The sequence below is a fragment of the Periophthalmus magnuspinnatus genome, chromosome 1 (genome assembly GCF_009829125.3).
Source record: "Periophthalmus magnuspinnatus isolate fPerMag1 chromosome 1, fPerMag1.2.pri, whole genome shotgun sequence".
NCBI lineage: Eukaryota > Metazoa > Chordata > Actinopteri > Gobiiformes > Gobiidae > Periophthalmus > Periophthalmus magnuspinnatus.
Window position 1 is genome coordinate 10,614,267 of NC_047126.1, and position 23,870 is coordinate 10,638,136.

The 23,870-nt window shown below is 39.7% G+C and overlaps 1 protein-coding gene across 2 annotated transcripts; it reads right to left on the reverse strand.

Moving 5' to 3' along the window:
* Nucleotides 1–226: 226 nt before the first annotated feature.
* adcy9 (adenylate cyclase 9) lies at nucleotides 227–23,344 on the reverse strand. Of its 2 annotated transcripts, none has more exons than XM_033966440.2 (11): nucleotides 19,570–23,344; nucleotides 9,653–9,849; nucleotides 9,430–9,531; nucleotides 9,010–9,284; nucleotides 8,665–8,767; nucleotides 8,204–8,412; nucleotides 7,549–7,702; nucleotides 4,479–4,621; nucleotides 4,262–4,291; nucleotides 3,758–4,046; nucleotides 227–3,656 (listed from the first exon to the last, which is right to left on the reverse strand). In XM_033966440.2, exons 1-11 carry the CDS (start codon nucleotides 21,401–21,403, stop codon nucleotides 2,682–2,684), a joined length of 4,311 nt encoding a protein of 1,436 aa, XP_033822331.1. In that variant the 5' UTR covers nucleotides 21,404–23,344; the 3' UTR covers nucleotides 227–2,681. The 2 variants fall into 2 exon arrangements, with proteins under 2 accessions (XP_033822331.1, XP_055076986.1); XM_055221011.1 differs by having other exon boundaries at nucleotides 346–3,656; nucleotides 9,010–9,308.
* Nucleotides 23,345–23,870: the final 526 nt, after the last annotated feature.

Below are 23,870 nucleotides of genomic sequence, written 5' to 3' on the forward strand. Positions count from 1 at the left end.
TTTAATAAGCATACGAATTGCGTCTTAATAAATGTTGAGTTAATAAAAAAGTTAATAATAATAATTAGAATCTTGTATAAATACGTTGTTTCAGATAATTATTGTAAAATGATAATATAATGTAAGTTTATAGTAATATTTTAAATGCAATATAATAATTATTCAAAAGGAATGCTATACACCTACGATTCAATTCCATTTTAAAAAGTCTAAAAGTCAAGGCCAAACATTTACATAATTTATTTTGAAAAATTGCTTCACCTTGTGTGCATAATTTTTTTTTTTTTTTTTTTTTTGTGAGATTCATATCTCAAAACCCACACCTCAAATAGACACACAGTTCTGTTTTATCGGTCTCTTTTCATAGTTTTTTTTTGTTTGTTTTTTGTAAAATCTGACACATGCACACGTGTGTGTGTGTATATATATAAAAAAAAATCATATGTGACAATAATAATAAAATTATGTACAAACACTGAGTGCTTTGTGCAAATGTGTACATGTGTACAGATTATGATGTGCTAATAAATGATACACAAGTGATGTGCACAAAACATACATCTTACATGATTATGAACATAAGTAAAACAATCATTTAAAGAAAAACAGCTAATTTGTCCCAGTGTAAATGAAAACAGACTGATAGTATCAGCATTACAATGATATAGGTGAATGTGTCAAAATTTCCCTTTGTTACTTTTATTAATTCTAGATAACATTTAACCCAAATTCTGTATTCACTGTCCCTTATAAATACCTGCATCTCAACCAACATTAAGTATATTTGAACAAATACAATGGCTGCATAGCTTCATAAATTAAGAGTGAAACTAGTTATTACTGCTGTGATTGGTTTGTTGCAATCAAAATGATGGGTTAATCACTTTTATACATCTCACAGATACTTGTGTATGTGTATGTGTGTGTATGTATGTGTATGTGCGTGCGTGTATATCAGTAAGAGCATTTTCGAAACATTATGGTGCATATTGTTGCATACCTGTTGTTGCCTTGTAGACATTGGGGATTGAGAATTTTCAAATATAGTGGCAACCTTACTGCATTATATTTTGTATAGGAATAGTTTGGAAAATAACCAAAGGCAAAATTTAGGCTTCAAGTACTTGCCAGATATTTTAAAGAATTTGGTACCAGCTCAAAAATGTATTCATTTCCAATCATCTAAAAGGCACGGCACATTTTAATGCACAAATAAAATGGTTATTTTTGATTAAAATTAAATTATTGCCAACATTCCTCATCCAATTGGCCACTCTCGCCTCACAGCAAGAAGGTAGCGGCTTCTCCCCATGTTCCAACCCAAACCATTCACAAACTGTAGTTCTTCATCCAAGGTAGACCTAAGCAAGCTTAATTCAAGATCTGGAAAATGGTCCACCAGCGCTGCCCTCTGCTCCTGAGGAGATGCCCTAGCACATTGAAAGATGCAGAGGATACATTTCTCTACAGGGGACAAGAAAGTGTACCTTAACCTTAATTTACTGAATAGTGAATACAAGAGTCTAGCAAAGCCTCTACAATAAGCGTATTTTCACCAGTAAAAATCTTAATGAAGTGCATCAGGAGAAGGACTATGTTGTATACCCAAAAGCAAAACCTGCACGCATCTTTTTCTGTGCCTATCCTCACAAACGCAGAAAGTTACATAATAATAACAAAAAGGCACCACAAAACAATCAGAAAGCACTCAAATTGGAGAGCACAGTTTTGATATTCATACAGAACAAAGTTACAGGTCTCGACCCTCTGGCACCAAATTACACATGAAAGGCAGTTGGCATTTTCAGAACCCATTACAGTTTTCACCATAAACTGAACATACACATTGATTGTCCCTCATAGCCCCAGTTAAAGCGATATCTAAAGTGCCTATCTGCTTCTGATTGTTCACTTATATCACTGAATAGTCCCTTTCGATTCAAATTGTGCTTGTGAGTGCATGTTCTGTCACTCAATAAAATGATCCCATCTAGGAAAAAAGTGGTTGGGGAATTTCTGTGCAACACCTGTGCTTCAATGTACTTTTGGCTAAAAACAATCTTTAATCTGTGCAGTTGTCCATAAAGCATGTCTCTTTTTAATAAGTTGCATGAAGGAATACTGAGTTGAGCATCATATCACGCACAATACACACATTAATACTGCTTTATGTGATTCCCTCTTTCCTCCCATAGTTCCCTGCTCAGCTCAGCACTACACTGGCTCTAATAGTTTCTGCAATTATTTTCCCATAAGGTGAAAAGTACTTTGATCATCTCAAACAATATATGGCACCATTATATACATTTTCTTTAAGAAATACTTGCATTTAAAATAAAACCATGACTAAGAAACCACAGCATACTCTGTAGCCTGCCTCATGAAAAAAATCATGATCTTTAGTTCAATATCTATATTCACTGTTTAAGTCCAGAAGGCACTTGATATTAAAACCTTAAAAATGCAAAATGGCTCCCCTTTCCTCCAAAATTTGCTGTGCTCAACACAGGTCTATTGCAATTCAGCATTGCTTCAAAAAGCTTTTTACAGAGTTTTCTTATGGACCTGCTCCTGCCACTATTCTCTGTCTGTGCCGAAGACATTGTGCCAGTGAGGGACAACCTGCTCACAGCTGCAGATTTTAAAGGGGATCAGCATTCATGTGGAAAAAGGCAAGTCCATCAAAGACGGGCGTAAAACTCCTCATTAAGTTTAGTTAGCTCATTGACCTCGCCCTCTTCTTCATCCTCCTGTTGCAGCTTTGCAGAAGGACCTGTATCCTGTTGTGATGGCAGTTCTGTTGCACTAGATTCTATGTCTAGTCCAGAATTAGAAGTCTCAGTTTCAGCGGATTGTTTAAGAAGCTGTGAAGGGTCCCTATATCCTTCATCCCTCCACTCTGTGGGTTTATCTAGGACTGGTTCAGGCCTTTCACTTAAATGTGGGAGTGGACAAACTGATGAAGATGGAGGTGATGTGATTTTTGAAGACGCACATGACGGTTCAGGGCTGACATACATTCCAGATATATGTTGGCACAGTGTCTCCCCACTTTTGGGGTAGAGAAAGGTCCTCATTTGTCCTTTGCCTTTAACATTCACAGTGCCTCTGTAGTCAAACTCTAGGCCCATTGAACTGAGTATAGCATGGCTCTCCTCGCTCACCTGCACACGACACTCCACTCCTGTGGAGTCCATACGGCTGGCGATGTTGACAGTGTCTCCCCAGATATCATATAAAAGTTTTGTGGTGCCAATCACACCTGCTGTGAGTGGCCCGTGGTTGTATCCAATGCGGAGTTTAAACCCAAACCCCAACATGTTTTTGTTGAAGTCATCCAGGACTTTGATCATCTCAATGGCAAAACTGAAGAGTGCCATCAGATGACTGTGGGGAGAATCATCTTCATTTTCAGCCATCTGTCGAACATTCAGGCCTGATGCTGCCATGTAGGTAGCACCAATAGTTTTGATCTTTTCTACACTTTTAAATTCAGGTCTGTGAAGAAGCTCATCAAAGTCTCCTATTAGCTCATTAAGAACGCGGTAGCACTCTTTTCCACCTTCATAGCTTTCTTCATAGAACTCACTAAAGTTCACAATACTTGCAAATATCACTCCTACACTGTCATGGTTCTTGGAATAACTCTGAGTGACCTGTTGACAAATAAATACAAGATAAATGCAATTATAATACAATATACATAATAATTGACCATAAATGATCAAATGTGAAAGGAGACATCAACAATTCAAACCTTAAGCTGGTCAGCGACATGAATGGGGATAATGTTTCCCAATAGCCACTCGGCCTGGTCTCTCAACGTTTGAATTTTGCAGCGATGTTTGTCTGCTTCGAGGTTCCCATGGTAATGCAGGCGGTAGCTAACCTCAAACTCTCGATTGAGGAACCAAACCAAAAGGAGCAGGAGAAAGAAGGCCAGAACTGTCTCGTGGACAAGAGAAGCCAGGGGATTAAAGGTAAGATCTGGATCTGCTGCTGGAGTCACGAAGGCCAAACCGCCATTGCTTGTGGACAAATTAAGTCTGGGAGGCAAACAAGAAGAAAATGTATGATGAGCAAATCCATGCACCGAGCTACGAGTAAAGATCCACGTCATACACAGTACTATCAAAACTCTGCCAAAAATATTGGAACAATGGTTTTGTGCTCATTCAAAAAGTAATCAAGAAAATCTAAAAGAAGAAATCTATAATGCAATCCACCCACAAACAAGCTCTGTTTCCACACAAACACTTACCCATGATCTGTCAAGCTGCTATTACTGGAGCTGAAAGAAAAAAAAGGAGAAGAATAACTTTCACAAATGTAAATCATCTTATTTACAAATCTTACTTACATAATACAATACTCAAGTTTATATTTTATCAACTATTCCTACCGTTTGTATATAGTCATAATAATACAAAAATAAACTAACTTATGTAACCATGATGTAATAATGTATAGACATTAACCTGTGCAATGAGCCATATACCAACAGCAGGAGGGCGACCCCTGTGACAGTGGCCAGAACAGAGCGCATCCAGAAACTCAGCTGGCAGAAATTACAGAACTGAATGATGGCCAGGATGGTGGCACAGCACAAGAAGATGATCACCTAGACAAGACAGATATAATAGTCAATACATCGTACTATAAACATCACCTTCATTCACAAATGCTCTAAACGCTCTAAAAGAGAATAGAATTAGAGGTTTATATGCACTCCAAAAATTTCATCATTATCTGATTTTTGGATTTATAATTGAATGTTATGTAAACAGTTATATGAGCAATCTTCTCTCTGAGTGTTCTAAAAAGGGCAGGTCTTAAAGAAAATATTGCAAAAGGGCAAACTAATATGGCAAAGCCAAAAATGAAAGAGAAAATATTGAAGATAGAAATTATTGAGCTATTTTAACATTGTACTGAATCAGTTACTCTAAATTTCCATAATGAATCATCTGGTGTAAATATAGATGATTAGATTTCTTTTGTGTTATTAAACACAAAAATATTACATCTAATTATTGGGATATCTGATTGTTGTAGTCATCATATTTTTACTGGCCATGTAAATGTACTCAGCGACTCTACCACGACAGCAACATGAATGGCTTCTTAACTGTTTGTCCAACAATTAATATTCATCTTTATCTCTACTTTAGACATTAATCCAAGAGGATTGGTAATGCAACGATGAAGGTGGGAAAATATGGAAGGAATGTTCTTAAAAACAGTAGAATAAAACCGACCTGCTGCAGACAGCTATTGGATCAGAACTTGCTGGGAAAATATTACATGTTCATAAAATGTGTAACATTAGAGACTGCCCTGAAGCTCATCACTGTACAAGCCTTATATCAGTTAACATGCTCATCTATAGGCAGCTCGAATCAGACCACTGCAGTCTCAGGTTCAAAATTATACTCCACTTATATTACAGTGGGTACGGAAAGTATTCAGACCCCTTTACATTTTTCACTCTTTGTTATATTGCAGCCACTTGCTAAAATCATGTAAGTTCATTTTTCCTCATTAATGTACACACAGCACCCCATATTGACAGAGAAACACAAAACTTTTGACATTTTTGCAGAATTATTAAAAAGGAAAAACTGAAATATCACACGGCGAAAAGTATTCAGACCCTTTGCTCTGTATTTAGTAGAAGCACACTTTTGAGCTAATACAGCCATGAGTCTTTTTGGGAATGATGCAAGTTTTTCACACCTGGATTTAGGTATCCTCTGTCATTTCTCCTTACAGAATCTCTCCAGTTCTGTCAGGTTGGATGATGAACGTTGGTGGACAGCCATTTTCAGGTCTCTCTCCAGAGATGCTCAATTGGGTTTAAATCAGGGCTCTGGATGGGCCATTCAAGAACAGACACGGAGTTGTCCTGAAGCCACTCTTTCATAATTTTAGCTGTGTGCTTGGGGTCTTTGAGCACTCTGGAGAAGGTTTTCATCCAGAATATCCCTGTACTTGGCCGCATTCATCGTCCTGTCCCTGCAGCTCGAAAACACCCCCACAGCATGATGCTGCCAGCACCATGCTTCACTGTTGGGACTGTATTGGACAGGTGATGAGCAGTGCCTGGTTTTTCTCCACACATACCAAATTAAGGCCAAAAAGCTCTATCTTCGTCTCAACAGACCAGAGAATCTTTTTAGCAACTCCATGCAGGCTTTCATGTGTCTTGCAATGAGAAGAGGCTTCCATCAGGCCACTCTGCCATAAAGCCCGACTCGTGGAGGGCTGCAGTGATGGTTGACTTTTTAGAACTTTCTCCCATCTCCTGACTGCATCTCTAGAGCTCAGCTACAGAGATCTTTGGGTTCTTCTTTACCTCTCTCCCCAAGGTTCTTCTCCCTGGATTGCTCAGTTTGGCAAAATGGCCAGCTCTAGGAAGGGTTCTAGCTGTCTCAAACATCTTCCATTTAAGGATTATGAGACCACTGTGCTCTTAGGAATCTTAAGTGCACCATATATATATTTTTTTTTTACCTTGGCCAGATCTGTGCCTTGCCACAATTTTGTCTCTGAGCTCTTCAGGCAGTTCCTTTGACCTCATGATTCTCATTTGCTCTGACATCCACTGTGAGCTGTAAGGTCTTATATAGACAGGTGTGTGGCCTTAAGTCCAATTAGTATAATCAAACACAGCTGAACTCTGATGAAGGTGTAGAACCATCTAAAGGATGATCAGAAGAAATGGACAGTACCCAAGTTAAATATATGAGGGTCACAGCAAAGGGTCTGAATACTTATGGCAACGTAATATTTCAGTTTTTCTTTTGTAATAAATCTGAAAAACATCAACAATTTCATGTTTCTCTATGAATATGGGGTGCTGTATGTACATTAATGAGGAAAAAATGAACTTAAATGATTTTAGCAAATGGCTGCAATATAACAAAGAGTAAAAATTTAAGGGTGTCTGAATACTTTCCGTAACCACTGTACAAAATGCAAGATGCAGTTTGAGGACTTTGCACTAAACAGCAAGCTTAGTTAAATTAACCACTATTGGTGGTTTTCAGATTCTAGAAGAGCTAATGATTATATTGTGCTTTGCCCTGATATATCTAAAAAGGTAAATTCACAAATGTTCAACCTGATGCTTATGGTTTAACAACTGCCCCTCAGCTGCTTTAAATTTATACCGTCCTTTAGAATATTGTGGTGTCATCTGACAGTGGAGGATTATAGACCCTTAATGATTTAAAAAAACTACTTCCCTTCATCAATTGTAAGCCTCTATGGTTTGGTATGGTATGGTATGCTTTTATTTGAACAGGGACAGTGCACGACATTACATTGACCTTAAAAAAACAGGAAAGATGTATGGTACCAGGTTATAGCTAAAGTACTCGTTTCTACCTGTAGTTCCTGGACAGGCTGATGTTTAGTAAACATTTTCCACTAACAGTTTGTTGCCTGAGTAACTGGAGAATTACATAGAAATTCAAATAGTCTTTTTTAAGTTTCAGAATATTTTACCTAATCACGGTAAGTGTGGTGTGTTTTGGACATCTGTACCTGTAGCGGGAGTTGGAGTGTGAAGTGAGACAGGACAGAGACTGCAGGAAGTGAAACCAGCACAGCTCCCACCACATGCCGGGGGACCCACCCGCTGACAGCGAGGAGCAGGGAGCGGGTGCAGTTCGCCACCTCCTGCAGGTGGAACGCCATGCTGCACACAACAAGACAAGGATTTTGTTTACTAGTTCACTTGGTAAGCCCACTGGGTAATGCAGCTAGTATTACTTAAATCATAATTAATATCCATGCATAAAGTATATTAGCAATTGAAAATGGTATCCTTTGATTTGAATTCAAATAGTCTAGTTTGCATCTACTTTAAAGAAAAAAAACAGGTGACTCCAAGAAAAACTTGGGGGAAAAAAAAGTGGGGGACTTGACCCCAATATTGAAAATCACTGCTGCATACATAAAGTTGTAATAGTAAAAGAAAAATTCAGTTCTGTTACCCCCAATCTGACCACAACAAAACATCTTCACTCTAAAACTTTTGTCCAGTTAACAGAATTGAATATTTCTTTTGTTATGGATTACACTTGGACGATGGAGGGATTACACAGATAATGTTGCAATGCAATTGAATATATAGACAAAAGAAACCTAAGACATTGTGCATTATTTAGAGATAAAGTCACTCAGGTTGTGGTCTCACCGTATAGACAGCACCAGAGAGAGGAGCTCCAACAGTCCAGCCAGAGGGGTGAGGGCGAGTGCCGCAGGAGCGGGAGGGCCCTTGGTGACCAGAGCTGGCAGGAAGCAGGCCAGGGTCAGGGCAAGGAAAAAGAAACAGCTCAAGAGCACATCCAGGAATGAGCTGAAGGTAGAGCTGGCAAAGGTCTGCACCCGGACCTTGTTTTTCACCTGATGGAGAAAAAACCTGATGTCAAATATAATTGCATTTATAGCTCTTTCCTCAAACAATAAATAAATTCAAACCATCAAAATGGCTTCATGCAGTAGTTGTAATAATTATTTTTATAATTATTTAAAAAGTTTGTCATTGTTAGGCTGAACATGTTGTAACTGTACTAGCAAAAGTCTAACAGTAGAGGGCTGCAAGGCTACAATATCACCAGAGGCACTAAGGTCTTATATAGAACAGTGTTTGTGTACCTCCTTTTGGTAGCTGCTCCGGTAAGCTGTCTCCAAGGGTTTCTCAAGAAAGTTGAGACTGATCTTGTTGATTGGAGGTTTAAAAAAATAGTCTTTCATCAGGCTGATCAAAAAAACAAATGTTTGCATTAGAAATATACAAATGAAAGTACAATGCACTTTAACATTTTTTTGTGAATCAAATTACTATAAATGTAATATAATAAAGATTATTTTAAAATCATTTAAATTATTTCCATAAGGACATGTTTTTCTGCAGTTTTCATAAATACAACCAGCCCTAATGGAAGCATAATAACCTAAATAATGTAATTATCATTTGAAACTACTCATTTAGTCTTATACTTGTCCTCTCTGATGACATCCACAAAGTGAGCATCACTCTTCTCTCTGAAATTTTTAGCACGCAGTTGGATGAGTGCAGAGTGGTCCATCCCGGTCCCAGTGGCCCCCGGCCCAGCAGCCATGCCCAGACTGGTGCCTGTCCCAGTGCTGGAGCTGGTCTTCTTCTCCTTCTCCTGCAGCATGTCACCCAGAGAGCTCTGACTTGCTCGCACCGCGTCCTCCAGTGGTGGGCTCAAGAGGCCATTGACTGCTCTGGGGTTGTGACTTTGGGGAAACTTTGGGTTACACAGAAAAAAACACTATAAAAATAGAAAATAATACATACAAATAGGAATAATGCATAAAAAATAAAACATAAATAAATATACATTTTAAAATAATAAAAAGAAGTCAATATGTAAAAAGTTAAATTCTATTTACTTTAGAAGTGGAGGTCTTATAGTCTTCCTTGCCACCATTCTGTACAGCAACCTCATCACACTGATCTGCTGCAGTGGACAGAACAACACTCCGGGATACATGCTGAGGAGAGAAGGGCAACAAGTAGAATATGTAAATGACCTAAGGCAGCTTTTTTGTAGAATTGAAGCAAGGCAAAGAGACAATGAGATGTTCACAGAAGTAAATACTCAAAATGACTTACTCCAGTCCTGTCAGATAGTTGATGCAGCGCTAATGGATCAGCGGCCTGTGCTCCAGGAATGATGTCAGGAGCATGGCACTGAGGACGGGACAGCAAGTTAAAACCAGCAAAGTCCCCACTGGACAAGCCCACTTGAGAACATCCACACTGCATTTCATGCTCCAACTTCCTCCCTGAGATCAGATATGTCTTTAGACCTACAAAAACAGACAAAAGACACATCAGTATTAGATATGATAAATGACCTTAAACATGTTGAGGTCTTTTCTGTAAAAGACTTAACAAGAGCCAAACAGTGAAGTGTGTTTGTTTCAGCCCAGTCATTCGTTGCTTCACACACACCAACACAGAAGTGGTAATGCAATGCTGGCTGTTTGGCCCACTGTCTGTTTGCACATCAGCCCAGTATGTTCACACTGGTGTGGGGCCAACAAGGAAATTCACAAACACTGGATTAGAGCTGTGGCCCTTTGCCAGCTGCTATCAGCCTGTCTAAACACTCACTCACCTGGCTAACAGGCCACACTGTTTAAACAGCTAAAAGTGCTAACCTTAGCACAACCATCACTTAAAGACAACACAAAGCAATGTCAGATTGTCTGGTCAAAAGGGTCAGTCAAATTCTAAAATGTTTAGGTATAATTTGTATCCTAAATAGGTGGGCTGTTCCATATTGTATATAAAATATAAAAACATCAAAATGCTACGTGTTTCAAAAATAATAGTTTTTTACATAAAAGATGTTTATCTACATTGCAGATTAGATTGTGAATATTCTACCACAAACTGAATGAAGTGAGCTAGTGAGCTTAGTGGGCTACGTGAGTAACGTCACCCATAGTGTGAAGCTCATCGAGGCTGCAGTTATAGGGGCAAATTTGGAGCCAAGTTGAATATAAGGAATTCTGACCACGAGTATCATAGCAACCAAAGAGCTAATCCAGAGTGAGGCTGGCTAAGGTAACGCCCCTTTCTACCACTGCTGGTTTAGCAGGGAGCTTGCAACGCTGTTAATCAAATCTGTTGCTAATGTTAACACGAGTGACCTCGGGGAAAGAAGATGCCTGACTGAGTAACGGACAAAACAGCAAAATAAAAATACCATGATCATGTAGAGCAGGCTAATACGAACAATTTAAGACCACAATGACGAGCCTAACAGCAGCAGTTACAAAGAAGGGCCACAGTTTTCCAATGTAAAGTGAAGCAATGGAGTCGGTGTGCACCCATGCTCACTTTCTATTTGGAACGCAGTGGCTAGCAGGTTAGCTATGTCCATTTATACATACGGTCTATGTTGCAGATCCATGGTGAATTAAACCTACAGTATAGTGAGTGAAAACATGAGATGTGTTCTTCCTGCATTCACAGTCAGCATGCGGCTGAACAAGGAGAAGATGAACGGAGAAGGAGGAAATGGAGGATACATGGCAAAGAGGTGGAAGAGAGCTCTGAAGGTCACAGGGTTTAGCATACCTCACATAACCCACATTCCTCCTCCACTTCCATTTTAGCTTTCTAACTTTATCTACACACCATGTTCTGATTCTCAAACAGGCCTTCAGTAGTGGCCTCAAGGTAGATGCATGTATAACAAATAAGTGAGACGCTATTAGTTCATTTGGTTGGCAAGTTTTATGACATGTTGAAAGAGACAACAGTTCATGAATAATAAAGGATATATAAAAACTCCAAGCACTATCTTCACTGCATTTATTCAAGGTGGTCCCTGAATGCCACAGCAGTATATGTATGCTTATTGATCTCTCTAAAGACTGCATTTTCAGATAACCACTGACACTAGCACTCAAAAGCCAACTGCACAGCTCAGTGGTTTTATTGATTTATATGACAATCTGGCCAGAGCTGGACAATTCAGCTAAGGACAATCGCTACAACAACTACAACTAATATAACATACTACTTCTAAAATGACTCATTCATGTTATTCAGAGAGAAAAAAATAGATATTAATGTCTGTCAATATTGCCCACCACACCCCTAAGTACTACTACAACAACTACAGTTGTTATACTACGACATACTTCTACTCACTGGTGGAATGTAACAAAGTAAAAGTAGTAAAGCACTATACTAAAGTACAAATGTTACGACCCAGCTTGGCTAGTGTCAGGAAGCTAACAAAAACCAACATGGAAAAATGGTAAAACAAAGAAGTAATTTAATGAACGGGATTGTAAAAGTCAAAGAAACAAAAAGGTCTAAAATATTTATGTAATTGCAGAAACAGAATAAGATAAACAAAGAAACCAAAAATAACAAGTTTAACAAATAAAACACTTTGTGTCATGTAGACCTATTAAAAACAAGTGACAAAATAAGAGACACTTAACACAAAAGCAAACCACGAGTGTCCCAAAATAAACACCAGTCACATAAACCTACAAACAGACTCGAGTGACAAAATAACAAGACACACAAAAACATAACTAAACTAGTGTCTCACACACACAAAGTTAGACACAGACAATCGAGTGACTAATGAACTAAATGGGACACAGACAAAATGGCAAATTGGCCACAAAGGTCAGCGGCCCTGAACAGGTGTGCTGAACCTCGACTGCAGGTGAGCCACAGGATTGGCCAGGTGGGAAAACACCAGCGAGAGCTCACACAGCCAGGAATTCATCAGGGAAGTGGGACAGATTCAATCACACACTAAATATAACAGATAGATACTAACGCAAATACAAATAAAAACAGAAAAAAAACAATCAAATCAGTTGTTTCTGTTGAACAAAATTCAGCAGAAATCTTAATCAAAATCACTACATTTGAAGCTTTATTCTATCACAAAATCTTCAAGAAATACTTACTTTTTACTCTTATACATTTTTAACAGATACTTTAATAGTCTAAGTAAAAGTATCACATGAAAAAAAAAAATTATTTTTTTTTGCTCCAGTATCTGTACTTATACCTAAATAACAAAATGGAGCACTTCTTCCTGCACTGCTTCAATTCCCAAAACCTACACACAATACTGTAAAAAGGTACTGTTCTTTTATTTCACTACATTTAAAGTGAAAAGAAAATTTCCTTGTTTCGGGAATGACTGGATTTAAGACACTTTTGAGTTCAAAGGTCAAATCTGGGTAAATGGTTTATCGCGCAGCTCCTCATATCCACGCTATAATCACATTTGAACTCAACAGATGCCCTTTCGTTATATGCATTTCCGGTGACTCATTGAGTGTATGATAGAACTACTAATACTCCCACATGACAAACATCTTATCAAAAAATCTTATGAAAAAGAAAGAATGAATGAGGATGGAGAGGAAGAACAGGAAGTGTGGGACGGGGCTGCTACATTCCTCATATATATCCAAGAAGCAGACACACTGGATATTAAAGGACATTAAACATAATAATTGTATAATATGTGTTGAAATGAAAACTTTTAACTTTTTTACAACCATCAAAATCCATCTACTAATATGCTTTCTACCACTTCATAATGATCACCTGTTGTTAATGCTACGAGTACTTTATTTACTTAAATCTTTATTACTTCCCAACCTCTACCATTGATAAAAAGAGACAAATTCATATAAAATTCATATTACTGAAATTCTCCATCTGTTCCATTCAGTGTCATGTTTTCAAGAGCATTTATTTTAACCAAAAGTGTTTCATGTAGTAATACAAAACAAATGAGACGCTTCATATCAAAGTCCACATGCCACATCCTCCGTGTAGAGAACGCTCTGCTTTCCAGGCGTGGCACTAGTGGCATTGATAAGCTCAATCAAAAGCACTGCAGAAAACCTCTTTACCCTGTCCTCACATAACTCACTTAATTATGGACAAAGGTTAGTGTATGCTAGCACGGTGAAAGGTTTAAGTAAGACAATACAGCAAAACAAAATAAACCCAAAAGTCAATGAGAGACTTACTTCATGTTTTAAATCTGCTATCTATTTAGCAAGGAAACTTACCTTAAGTGCCATGATAATATTACACTTTTAATTTATCAATGCAATCCAGGCACACAGCCCTTGCATTTTATATGTCAGCTCATAAGACTCAGAGACAAGAGACAACCTCGGGCTCATTCTCTGAGAATGTCTGGGGACAGTTTTAGATTAAAAATGACATTTAAGAGAATGTCCAGAGGACATTCCCATCAGACACTGCACTTCCTCACAGATGACCTTTGAACTCCAGGTGGCTGGCTCTCCAACCTGATCAAGGCTATTCAGTGACTAAGGCAGTAATGCATGTGTGAAGTATTTCTATCAAAATGTATGAGGAAAATTATTCTGATTACTGAGAATGGTAATGTGTGTGTGTGTGTGTGTGTGTATATATATATATATATATATATATATATATATATATATATATATATATACACATATAACATACATATTTTACAAGTTTTTCAGTTCTAACATACAATTTCTCAGCCATGTTTCTCAGCCATCTGACTAACTGTTGTTAACTTTCATCATCTACTTTCCTTTAACTGACTCTTGTAGTTTTCTCGTCTGCCAGCAGTAGGTCTTGAGAACAGGCCTGTGCAGGACCAGATGCCTCCATATTTGGACACACTGATAGAGACCAGGGATGAGACTCCCATACAATCCTCCTTTAACTACCCCACCCCCTCATCTGCCCCGGGACACTGTCCATCCCTTACAAATTATTTTACTGTTCTCTCTGCCTCCCTTTACAATCACTCTAAGGGTATTTGGTCATGCATTTTTAAGCTGAGAAATTTTAGAGAAATAAAAACAGGTCTAGATGATGATAAACTTCAAAAAGCTCTTCTCAACAAACTGAATAAAAATATTAGGATTATTTGTTAAGTTTCTGGACGTATGCAACGTATTTGTGACGCAATAACACTGCTGCTGCGTCACTCCTATAAACAAACACACAGCTTCAGCTGTAAAAGGATTTTTTCTGTCTGACTGCAAAAGGGCCTTTGATACGATACAAATGCTTTTTTGGCAACAGAGCAATATTTATCCAGGTGCAATATGAGAAGACTAAAGAATGATCATGAACCTGATTTGTAACAAAAGACAGGAAGCAAATATGAAACTGAATCAACCTTTAAAGACTGCTCTTCTCTTCAGCGTTTAACTTTTTAAGGAATTGAACCCTTTTACAGTTATTATTTTAATACTGTACATGTACTGTAGTACTCCTCCCTCATGGCCTTATATAGAGTGTGGGAAATCCTTGGGAAAGGGTCAGGGCCAGAAAATATGCTGCTCTCCCTCCTTCTCGTCTTCTGTGCCTTGTCACACAACTCTCTCTTTCATGGACCACCAGGGACCAGTGCTTTACAAGCTGTTTGTGGTGAGGGCCTGCTGCGCTTAGAGAGACCAAAGCTAAGTCTTGTACTTAAATATGATGTTAGTCTGCTATTATCATCCATATGTATCATTCATACATTCATATAGTATAACCATAATAATAATAATAAACATAACTGTATAATAATAAAATTATATTACACTGCAGTGTTTGTGTGAAGCCGAAATGTGTGGAGAAGACTAAATGTGTCACAAAACAATCTTCAAAGTGCCCTTGATTTAGCCACGGCCACTGCCTTTATTATGGCAACAATGGCCTTAAATTAGAACTCCTATATTTTGATAACGGTCCTATTTTTACAGTATGTGATGAGTGTTCAACAAAAACAAAACAGTTCACCTGGTCAGTGAGGTTTATTTTTAATCGATTTCCCATATATTAAGAAGGGTGAGAAATGTTTGGATTAAGTCAATAACGATAATCAAAGGGCATTACGGCGTCCCATCAGACAAGTATATGAACAGTGAACAATAGCACTGTGATACACCTAATATTCTGTGTTTGCATATCTCCAAAACAACAATAACTAAATTATCCACAGATCTCCCACCTCTCACATAAATAACATCACTTTTGATTTTGCCCCAAGCACTTAATAATTCTATCACCTGTGCTCGGAGCTCTAGATCTATAAAACAGAGCAGGGGAAACTCATGTATTTTTTAACATACTTGAGGCTACGCTTCATTAATTATTCAGTACAGCCGTTTAACACCAAAGCAGCAGCACATAGAGGTTGGCCTATAGGCTGTGATACACAAGTTATTATCGAATAGGCCTGTCACTGTAACAAATATTGAAGTATGATATATTGCTGTGAAAAATATAGATGATAAATGATAATAATGAAACTAATTTATGTCTATATTTTAAATGTATGATATTGATAAAAAGTCAATATATCAATTATCGTGACAGGCCTACCATTAAAGGGAGGAACATTACAAAAGTGTTACCGCAATCATTATGACTATTGTCTCTGTGTTTTATATGTTGCTCAATAGGTCCCGTGAGGTGAACTCAAATATTATATCACAATTTTCTTAGAGTGTGATTATTGATTCACTTTGTCACAATTCATGTACATTTTTAACTTATATAGCAGGCCTGTCAAGATAATGACTAGATAGAGTTTTCGTTCACTACATGACAGATGGAACAATCATTTTTGAGGGTCAGTAGTTATCATGGGGACTTTTTCTTTATCCTAGTGGAGAATATTTTGTTATTTTTCTGTTCTACATTGAGATTTGAGCTTTAGAGAGTTGAACAAATAACTAATTATATACGTTTTTAACAATGTGGTACATTTAGAATATTTTTAGGGGGATAATTCTACTTTAGGGACTTTGTGTTAGTGGCATAGTTTCAATATTGTCATTTATTGTCTGTATTTACGTCAGCAATATAACAAAAGTCATTCCTCAGCTTCTGTTTCTGAGAGCTCACGCTACACTTTGCTTAAATCCACCTGTTACTCACTCAGCATAAAAAAATTAAACATTCTCAAATAATTAAGAGATGTATGAGGAAGTCATGATAAGCAGTAGTAGTACCAGTACAACAAGGAACTGGTAGAACTTAAAGTGAATATCTGTGTTTAAAGACAACCGCTCAACAACAATGTAAGGCAAACATTAGTAGTTCAGACAGATCTACAGACACTGGCCATGCCTGGGCTGGGCTCTGTTATCAGCACCCACCACACACACACACAAAGAACTGTGACTCGACACATTCTTGAGCAACAGAAAAGTCAAACATTTGGTCAAATAGTTGGCAAAAGGGGTGACAAAATACTTGTAGGCAAGACTCAGAGGAACAGTGTTTGTCATCACAGACAGGTATGTGACTCAAGCACAAAGATACTCAGCTACATTTTTGAGTTGTCAATCTGGAACAAACAGATCTACCAGTAACTTGAATTTGGTCATAAAGCAAGAAAATACCCATGTGGTAAGTTGTAAAGTCAAACAAATAAAAGCCTCGCAAAAAAGACTAGACAAGAAAGACAGAGGGTTTGATAAAACTGAAAGAAATAGCTTTTGACTTTTTTTTTTTAATTATTAAAATATATAATCACTATTTTTACAGTAGCTTATAACACTGCCCTGCAGTAAATGGGGGAACGCTACAGCCTGGCCAGCCAAAGCAAACACTTTTCCTCTCGTCTGGCTCTGGTACCCTGAACGATTTGCTTTGGAGCTTTTTGGCACGGTTATTTTTGATGGCGGTGTGTGTTTCAATGCTCCGGGCATGGCACTAGTTCCAGTGGCAGGGGTCTGCTATGGGTGCAACCGACGTCACCCAAATATAACGAATGTTTTCTCGATATATAAAAATCTAAATCGTACCTGAATTATACTTTTTAATCTAAAGGCTGATCTCACAAAATGACATTAAGTAATTCCATTTTTTTCAGCATTTTTTTCACTCTGCAATTCAACACCACATTAAGGTTTAGGTATAATTAATGGCTGTAGAGAAATTTGTCCTTTTCATTTGAACGATACTTCAATGCTGCTGGGGCAACCTGCCAGGAGCAATGGGGGGAGTGGCCAATTACAGATTTTGAGCAAGGCTTGGATGATGGGGGAAAGCGGAGTGCCCAGAGGAAATCCATGCAAATCCTGCACAAAAAGGCCTCAGTGCCCGTGGGTCAAATATGGAACCTTCTTGCTGTGAGGCGTGAATGCTAAGAAGTTTCAGAATAGGAATTACTTTGTGTTTATATCTGCTTTGTTTTGTTTTCAACCTGAGTCTATGTTGTCTCTTATCTAATCATCTTGCTCTGCTGTGTAGAACCTCCTTAACTAAAGCGGACCCGGAGCCTGTGCAAGCATGCTTCGGACCCATCAAATGGCCTGGTATGGTTCACTTAAGACAGTGGAAACACTTTCAGAACTAATGGAAACTAGGTCTTTGTGGTAACATATTTGGGTGACAAATCAGACCAAGAGGGTGGAAGGTGTGCATGATCTGTTTGTGTATTTGATCATAGTGTTTAAACATTAAAAGCTAAATCTGATTGCAACCATTACACTAATTGTTGTCTGGCACATTCAGTCACAATTCCACACATACTTGAACGATTAATACGTTTGTCAGAGGTGTGACCGCCTTATACTTGGGTTGTTGTATCAGATCTACAGGGATGAAATAACTTGTGCATCCAGTTTTATAATTTGTGTGTGTGTCACACTCAATTCCCAAAAGTACAATCAGAAAACCTGAAACATGAAGCCTGCAAAATGGAAAACTTGAGTGATCAAATACAGATACATTATTATAATCTAGGACATGTAGTCTTTTTTCAGTTTTACAGTATAATAAAGTGGCGCTAAATTGTAAGTTTCCAAATTACAGTTTAATAAAGTTAAACCCACATAACAGTATGACATTTTCTCATACAGTGACTCTTTAAGTAACTATAGAAAAGCCATATCAAAAAGTTCTTCAATTCATTTCACACCATCTTAAAAAAATATTCTGCTTCCTCAACAAAAAGTAAACTGTTGACCATGACGGCAGCATTTAGAGACCAATGTGAATATGGCCTGACAATACACCAGACCTGCTCCAGTCAGTGTTCACAGGAGAGCTAAGATTAGACGGCCCAACAGGAATTCCCTGTTGGAGAGATTACTGTCAATGATGCAGCTATAAGCCACTGTGAGCGCTCAAAAATATTTCAAACATCCTTGGACATAGTTCCTCTATATATCATGACCCCTTTGTATCTCTTTCATCCTGCTGCCAATGTAACAAACACTTTCTCCATGTAATTCAATCCCCAAAAATACCTGCCTTATGACAGTTAGGTCAGAAAGCCCTTCTCACAACAGCAATGACAACACAAAGAAATGCAAACACAGATATGAACGACCACTTCTCAAATCACGATGCCAGAGACACAGTGTTAGGATTGACATATAACATATTGTGTTTATTAATGTTGAAATACGTTTTGTGCAGTCCTTGCCTTAACTTAAAAAGTGCAATGACATACACCTCAAACTTGCAACTACTGCACATGCACAATTTTTAGCTTCATAAAAGCTACAAACTGCTTTGTGATTTCCAAACAATAAAAAGACAAAGCTTTTTTTTCCTGGTAATCTAATCTCTTGACCCTGTTTGTCCATTCTTCTGTTGGTAAATAGGTCTGATAGGGATAACTGGTCAGATAACGTTTTAGAGCAATCTGTGGATGCACTGACCCCATTTAACCCTGATGACCAAGTATTCATGCACACTAATGCAATCTTCCATTCTCCATCGCCACATCATTACAGCACATCACAAGAGACAGCAGGTGAATAATTGTAGACCTCATCAAGTATCATTGAGTAAACTGTGCAATGAGTACATTTTTTCAAGCAATATTTGAAAGCTATTAGAAAAAAAGTTCTGTAAAATTACCTAAAAAATATTCCTATAAATGTTTTTGTTCAAAATCACTCTGGATTATCAACAGAATTCAGATCTCTTAATTGCGTGTTTCTTGAGAAGTATACTTAAAACACACAAATATGATCAAAACTAATAACAGCAGAATAACTTACCTTTGAGTTTCTCTACAGCAATCTGGCCAGCTCTTTCCGCCACCCGTCCATCCTCCCTTATGTAGCGGTCATCCAAAAACTTTGCAGTAGCTTCGGACAGGTGAACTTTCCCTGCAACACCCAGCTGCTCCATTAGGTTGGCCAAATTAACGTCATTCGACCACACATCAAACTTGAAGCGCTTTATTCCCAGGATCCCGCACAGTACTGTCCCGGTGTGAACTCCGACCCTCATGTTAACTGTCTCGCACGTCTCCTGGCAGAACTGCTCAATAGCCTGGATCATGCCCAGTCCCATTTCCACACAGCAGTAGGCATGATTTGGTTTGGGGTCGGGACATCCTGCCACACAGTAGTAGCAGTCCCCCAAAGTGCTGATTTTCTCACAGCCCGTTATCTCACAGAGGTGGTCAAAGCGGCCAAACAAATCATTGAGCAGACCCACTAAGGCTGGGGCTGACTTGTTGGCAGACATTTTAGTGAAGCCAACAATATCTGCAAAAAGGATGCTGACTGGCTCCATCCGCTTCATGTTGAAAGGTCTGAATATGATCTGACCTCGTGGTATGGAGGTCTTCTTGCTTTTGTGATTGCTATGGTTTTTGGGGCTTATGGCACTTTGTGCTTGTAATCCTCCAGCACCTCCTGCTCCCCCCACAGACACAGCAGAGGTAGAGCATGCTCCAGAGGAATAGCGCTTGCCTGAGTTTTCTCCGCCCCCACCTTCATCATCGCCCTGTTTCATGAGCTCATCTGCGACCAGTCGGGGCATCACGGAGTGGATCATGCCCTCCTTCAGGACTTTTTCCACCTCCAGGTCCTTCCCGTGCATTATGGCTTGTCCCACTTTGAGGAAGGTGCTCCGAGAACGCACCTCTGACATGATGAAGAGGTGGATGCCAATCACATGCGCGCACAGGTGGAGCAGGGCTTTCCCCGGGCCCAACCAATGAAGTATGTCCTCTTCGGTGTTGTTGTATCCTCTCTGAAGGAAAGGTAACCATCCAAAGGCTTCAAACAGGACAGAGTAGAGGAGCCCCAGGAGCACAGAGGCATAGAGGCGCACATGAAGAACACTGTAGAGCAGCAGCAGTACCTCCATGCAGAGAGAGAACGTGCCAACAGGTGAAATACATGGCATGATCAGAGGCTTGGCTGAATGATAGGATGCATTACCTCCACCTGCCCACTCCAGCTCTGTATAGCCTGCAGTCTGTATTTGGGGAGCTAGAGTCATTGAAAATGTGACTGCAATAAGAAGCAGAGAGGTTTGGCTATAAAGTCGTGTGTACGGCGGGGTGTAGGTGAACACAAACAGGAATACAAGAAGGGCCAGGAAACAGGCAGTTGGGACAAGAAAGGCCACGGGGTGACAACGGTCATGGTTGACCCCAAAATATATGCCCCAGAGGACACAGGACGCTGCCAGGTAAAAAAGGACATATCGAAAACGCCTCTGTGTCTGGGGAAAGCACCTCTCCTGGCATACTTCCTCCAGGATGGGAGAATCAAATTTGGGGTCCCAGCACTGGGCAGCTGACCTCTCAAACAACGGGGGTGTTTCTCTGTGCACTCTGGAGGCAGGGGTGACAGCATGTCTGGAGTCTGCTGAGCTGCAGCTGGAGGAGATGCTGTATTTATGGAGGTTAGGGTTGGTTTTACTCACAGCCTTATTGCCTCCAGCTCCTCTGCTGGCATCTGCCAAGGACTCCTGACCATGCACGTGTGGCGCACTGTTGGTAATCCTCGCAGTCACAGCGCCATCCCCACTGGAGTCGCAGCTCACTTCCGTGCCGTGCCTAAGAAGCTGCCGGTGTTGTTGCAGAGTGGCCATATTGACTGGTGTGACGCGGTAAAGGGGAGGCAGACGATGCGTTAAATATTAATAATATCTTCTGATGGCGCTCCGACACTTACATGACTTGCGTGGGCGCCGTGTGTGCACGTGTGGCACGATGAAAGGAGTAGACAGGTTTGTTGGAACAATCACACTGCATGAATGGCATGCACGGCACAGACGTCTTTGCTACGCACACAGCAGCCTGACCACTCACTCTCATAAGACGCACCGTTCCAGTTTCTTGAGCAGTTCATTATCTGGCCCCGAGTTTGCGTCACTACTCACATTACACGTACCCTTCTCCAAAGAGGCTCTGGTCTGAGCGCGGCGTCTCTCCAGCTGCGGTAAAAACACTGTCATCACTCTTTCTGTCTCCTAAACTCAACATCCTTCTCGGAAAGCCTAGTCTAGGGATGCAACTCAATTTTACGCCCTCATCAAGAAAGTCTTCTTCACTGGAAATGATCTCCTGTATGCAGCACGCGACGTCAGAAAATGTCCAGATGTTTTATCTCCATTAAAGCCTTGATTGCATGGAAAGACAGCGCACAGCGGATCCAGCGACTCATTCAAAGAGCTACAGATGACTGTCAACAGTTGGAGCTGCGCAGCAAGTGACACAAAAGTTGTACTGTCCGTGAGCTCTTGTTAAAGCGTCGCTAAAACACACTAAATTACACTGATGTGAAATACAGTCATGAAAGCAGCATCACAAAGCAATATTTTGTGGAGGTTATGTGCCAAAATTATTTTTGCAGAAATAATCAGATTTGGTTTTGACTTGGAATTGGCCAGCGTGGGCAACAGGGATTGCTTCAAATAACAGTGATGTCGATAACTGTTGAATCTAATCCTTTACAGTTCTTTACCATCTCTGCTCATGCATGGCTCGATGTGTCAAAGACTCCCCGGCAGTATGTCCATGTGCGTATCGCATAAATCCCCGCTTCAAGAGCTCCTGCAAATATTAAAGTCTGCGGTGATCCGGAGTCCAGTCCGAGATCCAGATCATAAAAGGCCTGACAGACAGGCCTATCCCCGCGGATCCAGCCCCGTCCTTTCCTGAACTCCCTCTCCGGATCTCCGGACTGTATTCCCTCTCTGCTTTCCAAAGTGGGGGTCGGGAGAGGTATGTGCTATTCAAAGACGCGCAAGCCAAAAAGAGAAGCGCAAAAAATACCATCCACTGGCCCAAATTAGAGTAGGTTTGCCTCTGCTGGGAGTGTCTGCAACTTGTTGCGCGCAGTTGGCAAAACATAGAGCTATGAGGAACAGCCTTGGTCGGAGCAGGCTGGTCTATAAATAGTGATGATCAAAACTCTTGCAATAACAGCACATAGCGCACCTCAATGGCATTTCATAAACTTTTTTAAACTCCATAAAACTGAAAACAAAACGGGCACAATATGTTTGATTTAGTTAAAAATGGTGGTAAACGACGTGCAAAACGTCACTGCCCCCTCCCCTTTCGTTTCCAAAATCTTCCAAACTTTTTTTCCCAGGCCGTAGGCCTATTTCCTGCGTTCAGAGTAGTTCCAGTTAGGAGGACCTGGTTATTTAGACGCCAAGCTAGATTTCCTCTCTTCTCATTCCCCAAGGAGACAAGTCCTACAGAGTCTCCAGAGAAGAGAAGTAAAATCCATTTGAACGCACCTCTCGGACAGTCGATGCTGTGGGCCTATTATTAAAGATATCTCCAGCACTTTGGCAGTTCCTGTGGTCTTGGCAGCATTAGTTTTTGCTGGCATGTATGAGTCCAACAGACACAAGACTGTGCGCTTTGGCTGTAGTGCGTCCTCTTCCGTCCGCCTCTAGTTAGAGTTTAGGGGAACACATATGAGGAGAAGCCCCTGAGTTTAATGACTGTCCCTCCGTGTTATCCGAGTAAAACGCAGAACCTCCACGACTGGGTCTGCTACCATCGCCGTGCTTCGGTCGGAAATCCTCCCCCAGCTGTTGTGGTGCTGGGACCAAAGTGTCAAGCTCTCGTCTCTGAGGTCACACACGGCTTCCGGTTTGGGTTTTCACGGTTATGAAGGCAAAGTGAAAAATATATAAGCCTGAATATATAAAAACTGACCAGATAAAAAGGCTTATCTGGTCAGTTTTTTCGTAACAATTTGAACGCGATTTGAGCTGATGTCATTGATCAAACTGTAGAGTTAGAGTCAGAAGATCAAACTCATGGCTTTAGTTATCCAGTGAATGTTTACAGGCAAGACCAACATATTTCAATTCTTCATTTAAATAACTTACATAAAAGTAGGCCTATAATTATAAACATAATATGTTTTCTTGGCTCCTATGTCAGTGCACTTATAAGAAACGTTTGAAACTTTAAACTGTTGGTTTCTAATGCAAAAGAAAAAAAAAGAAGTTAGTTTTGTTAATTAAGTGTAAGTGTAAAATGTAGCAACTTGCTTACAGATAGATCTAAACTAGAATAGTTAGTCCTTATTAG

Bases quoted from the DNA above. Each gene is read 5' to 3' on its own strand.
- adcy9 (XM_055221011.1), bottom strand. From the start codon at position 21,403: ATGGCCACTCTGCAACAACACCGGCAGCTTCTTAGGCACGGCACGGAA. The intron at 8,768-9,009 runs GTATAAGACTAA...TTTTTTGATCAG, and splicing joins GATGTCATCAGAGAGGACAA to CCTGATGAAAGACTATTTTT. The intron at 4,622-7,548 runs GTACAGATGTCC...TGTCTTGTCTAG, and splicing joins CACTCCAACTCCCGCTACAG to GTGATCATCTTCTTGTGCTG.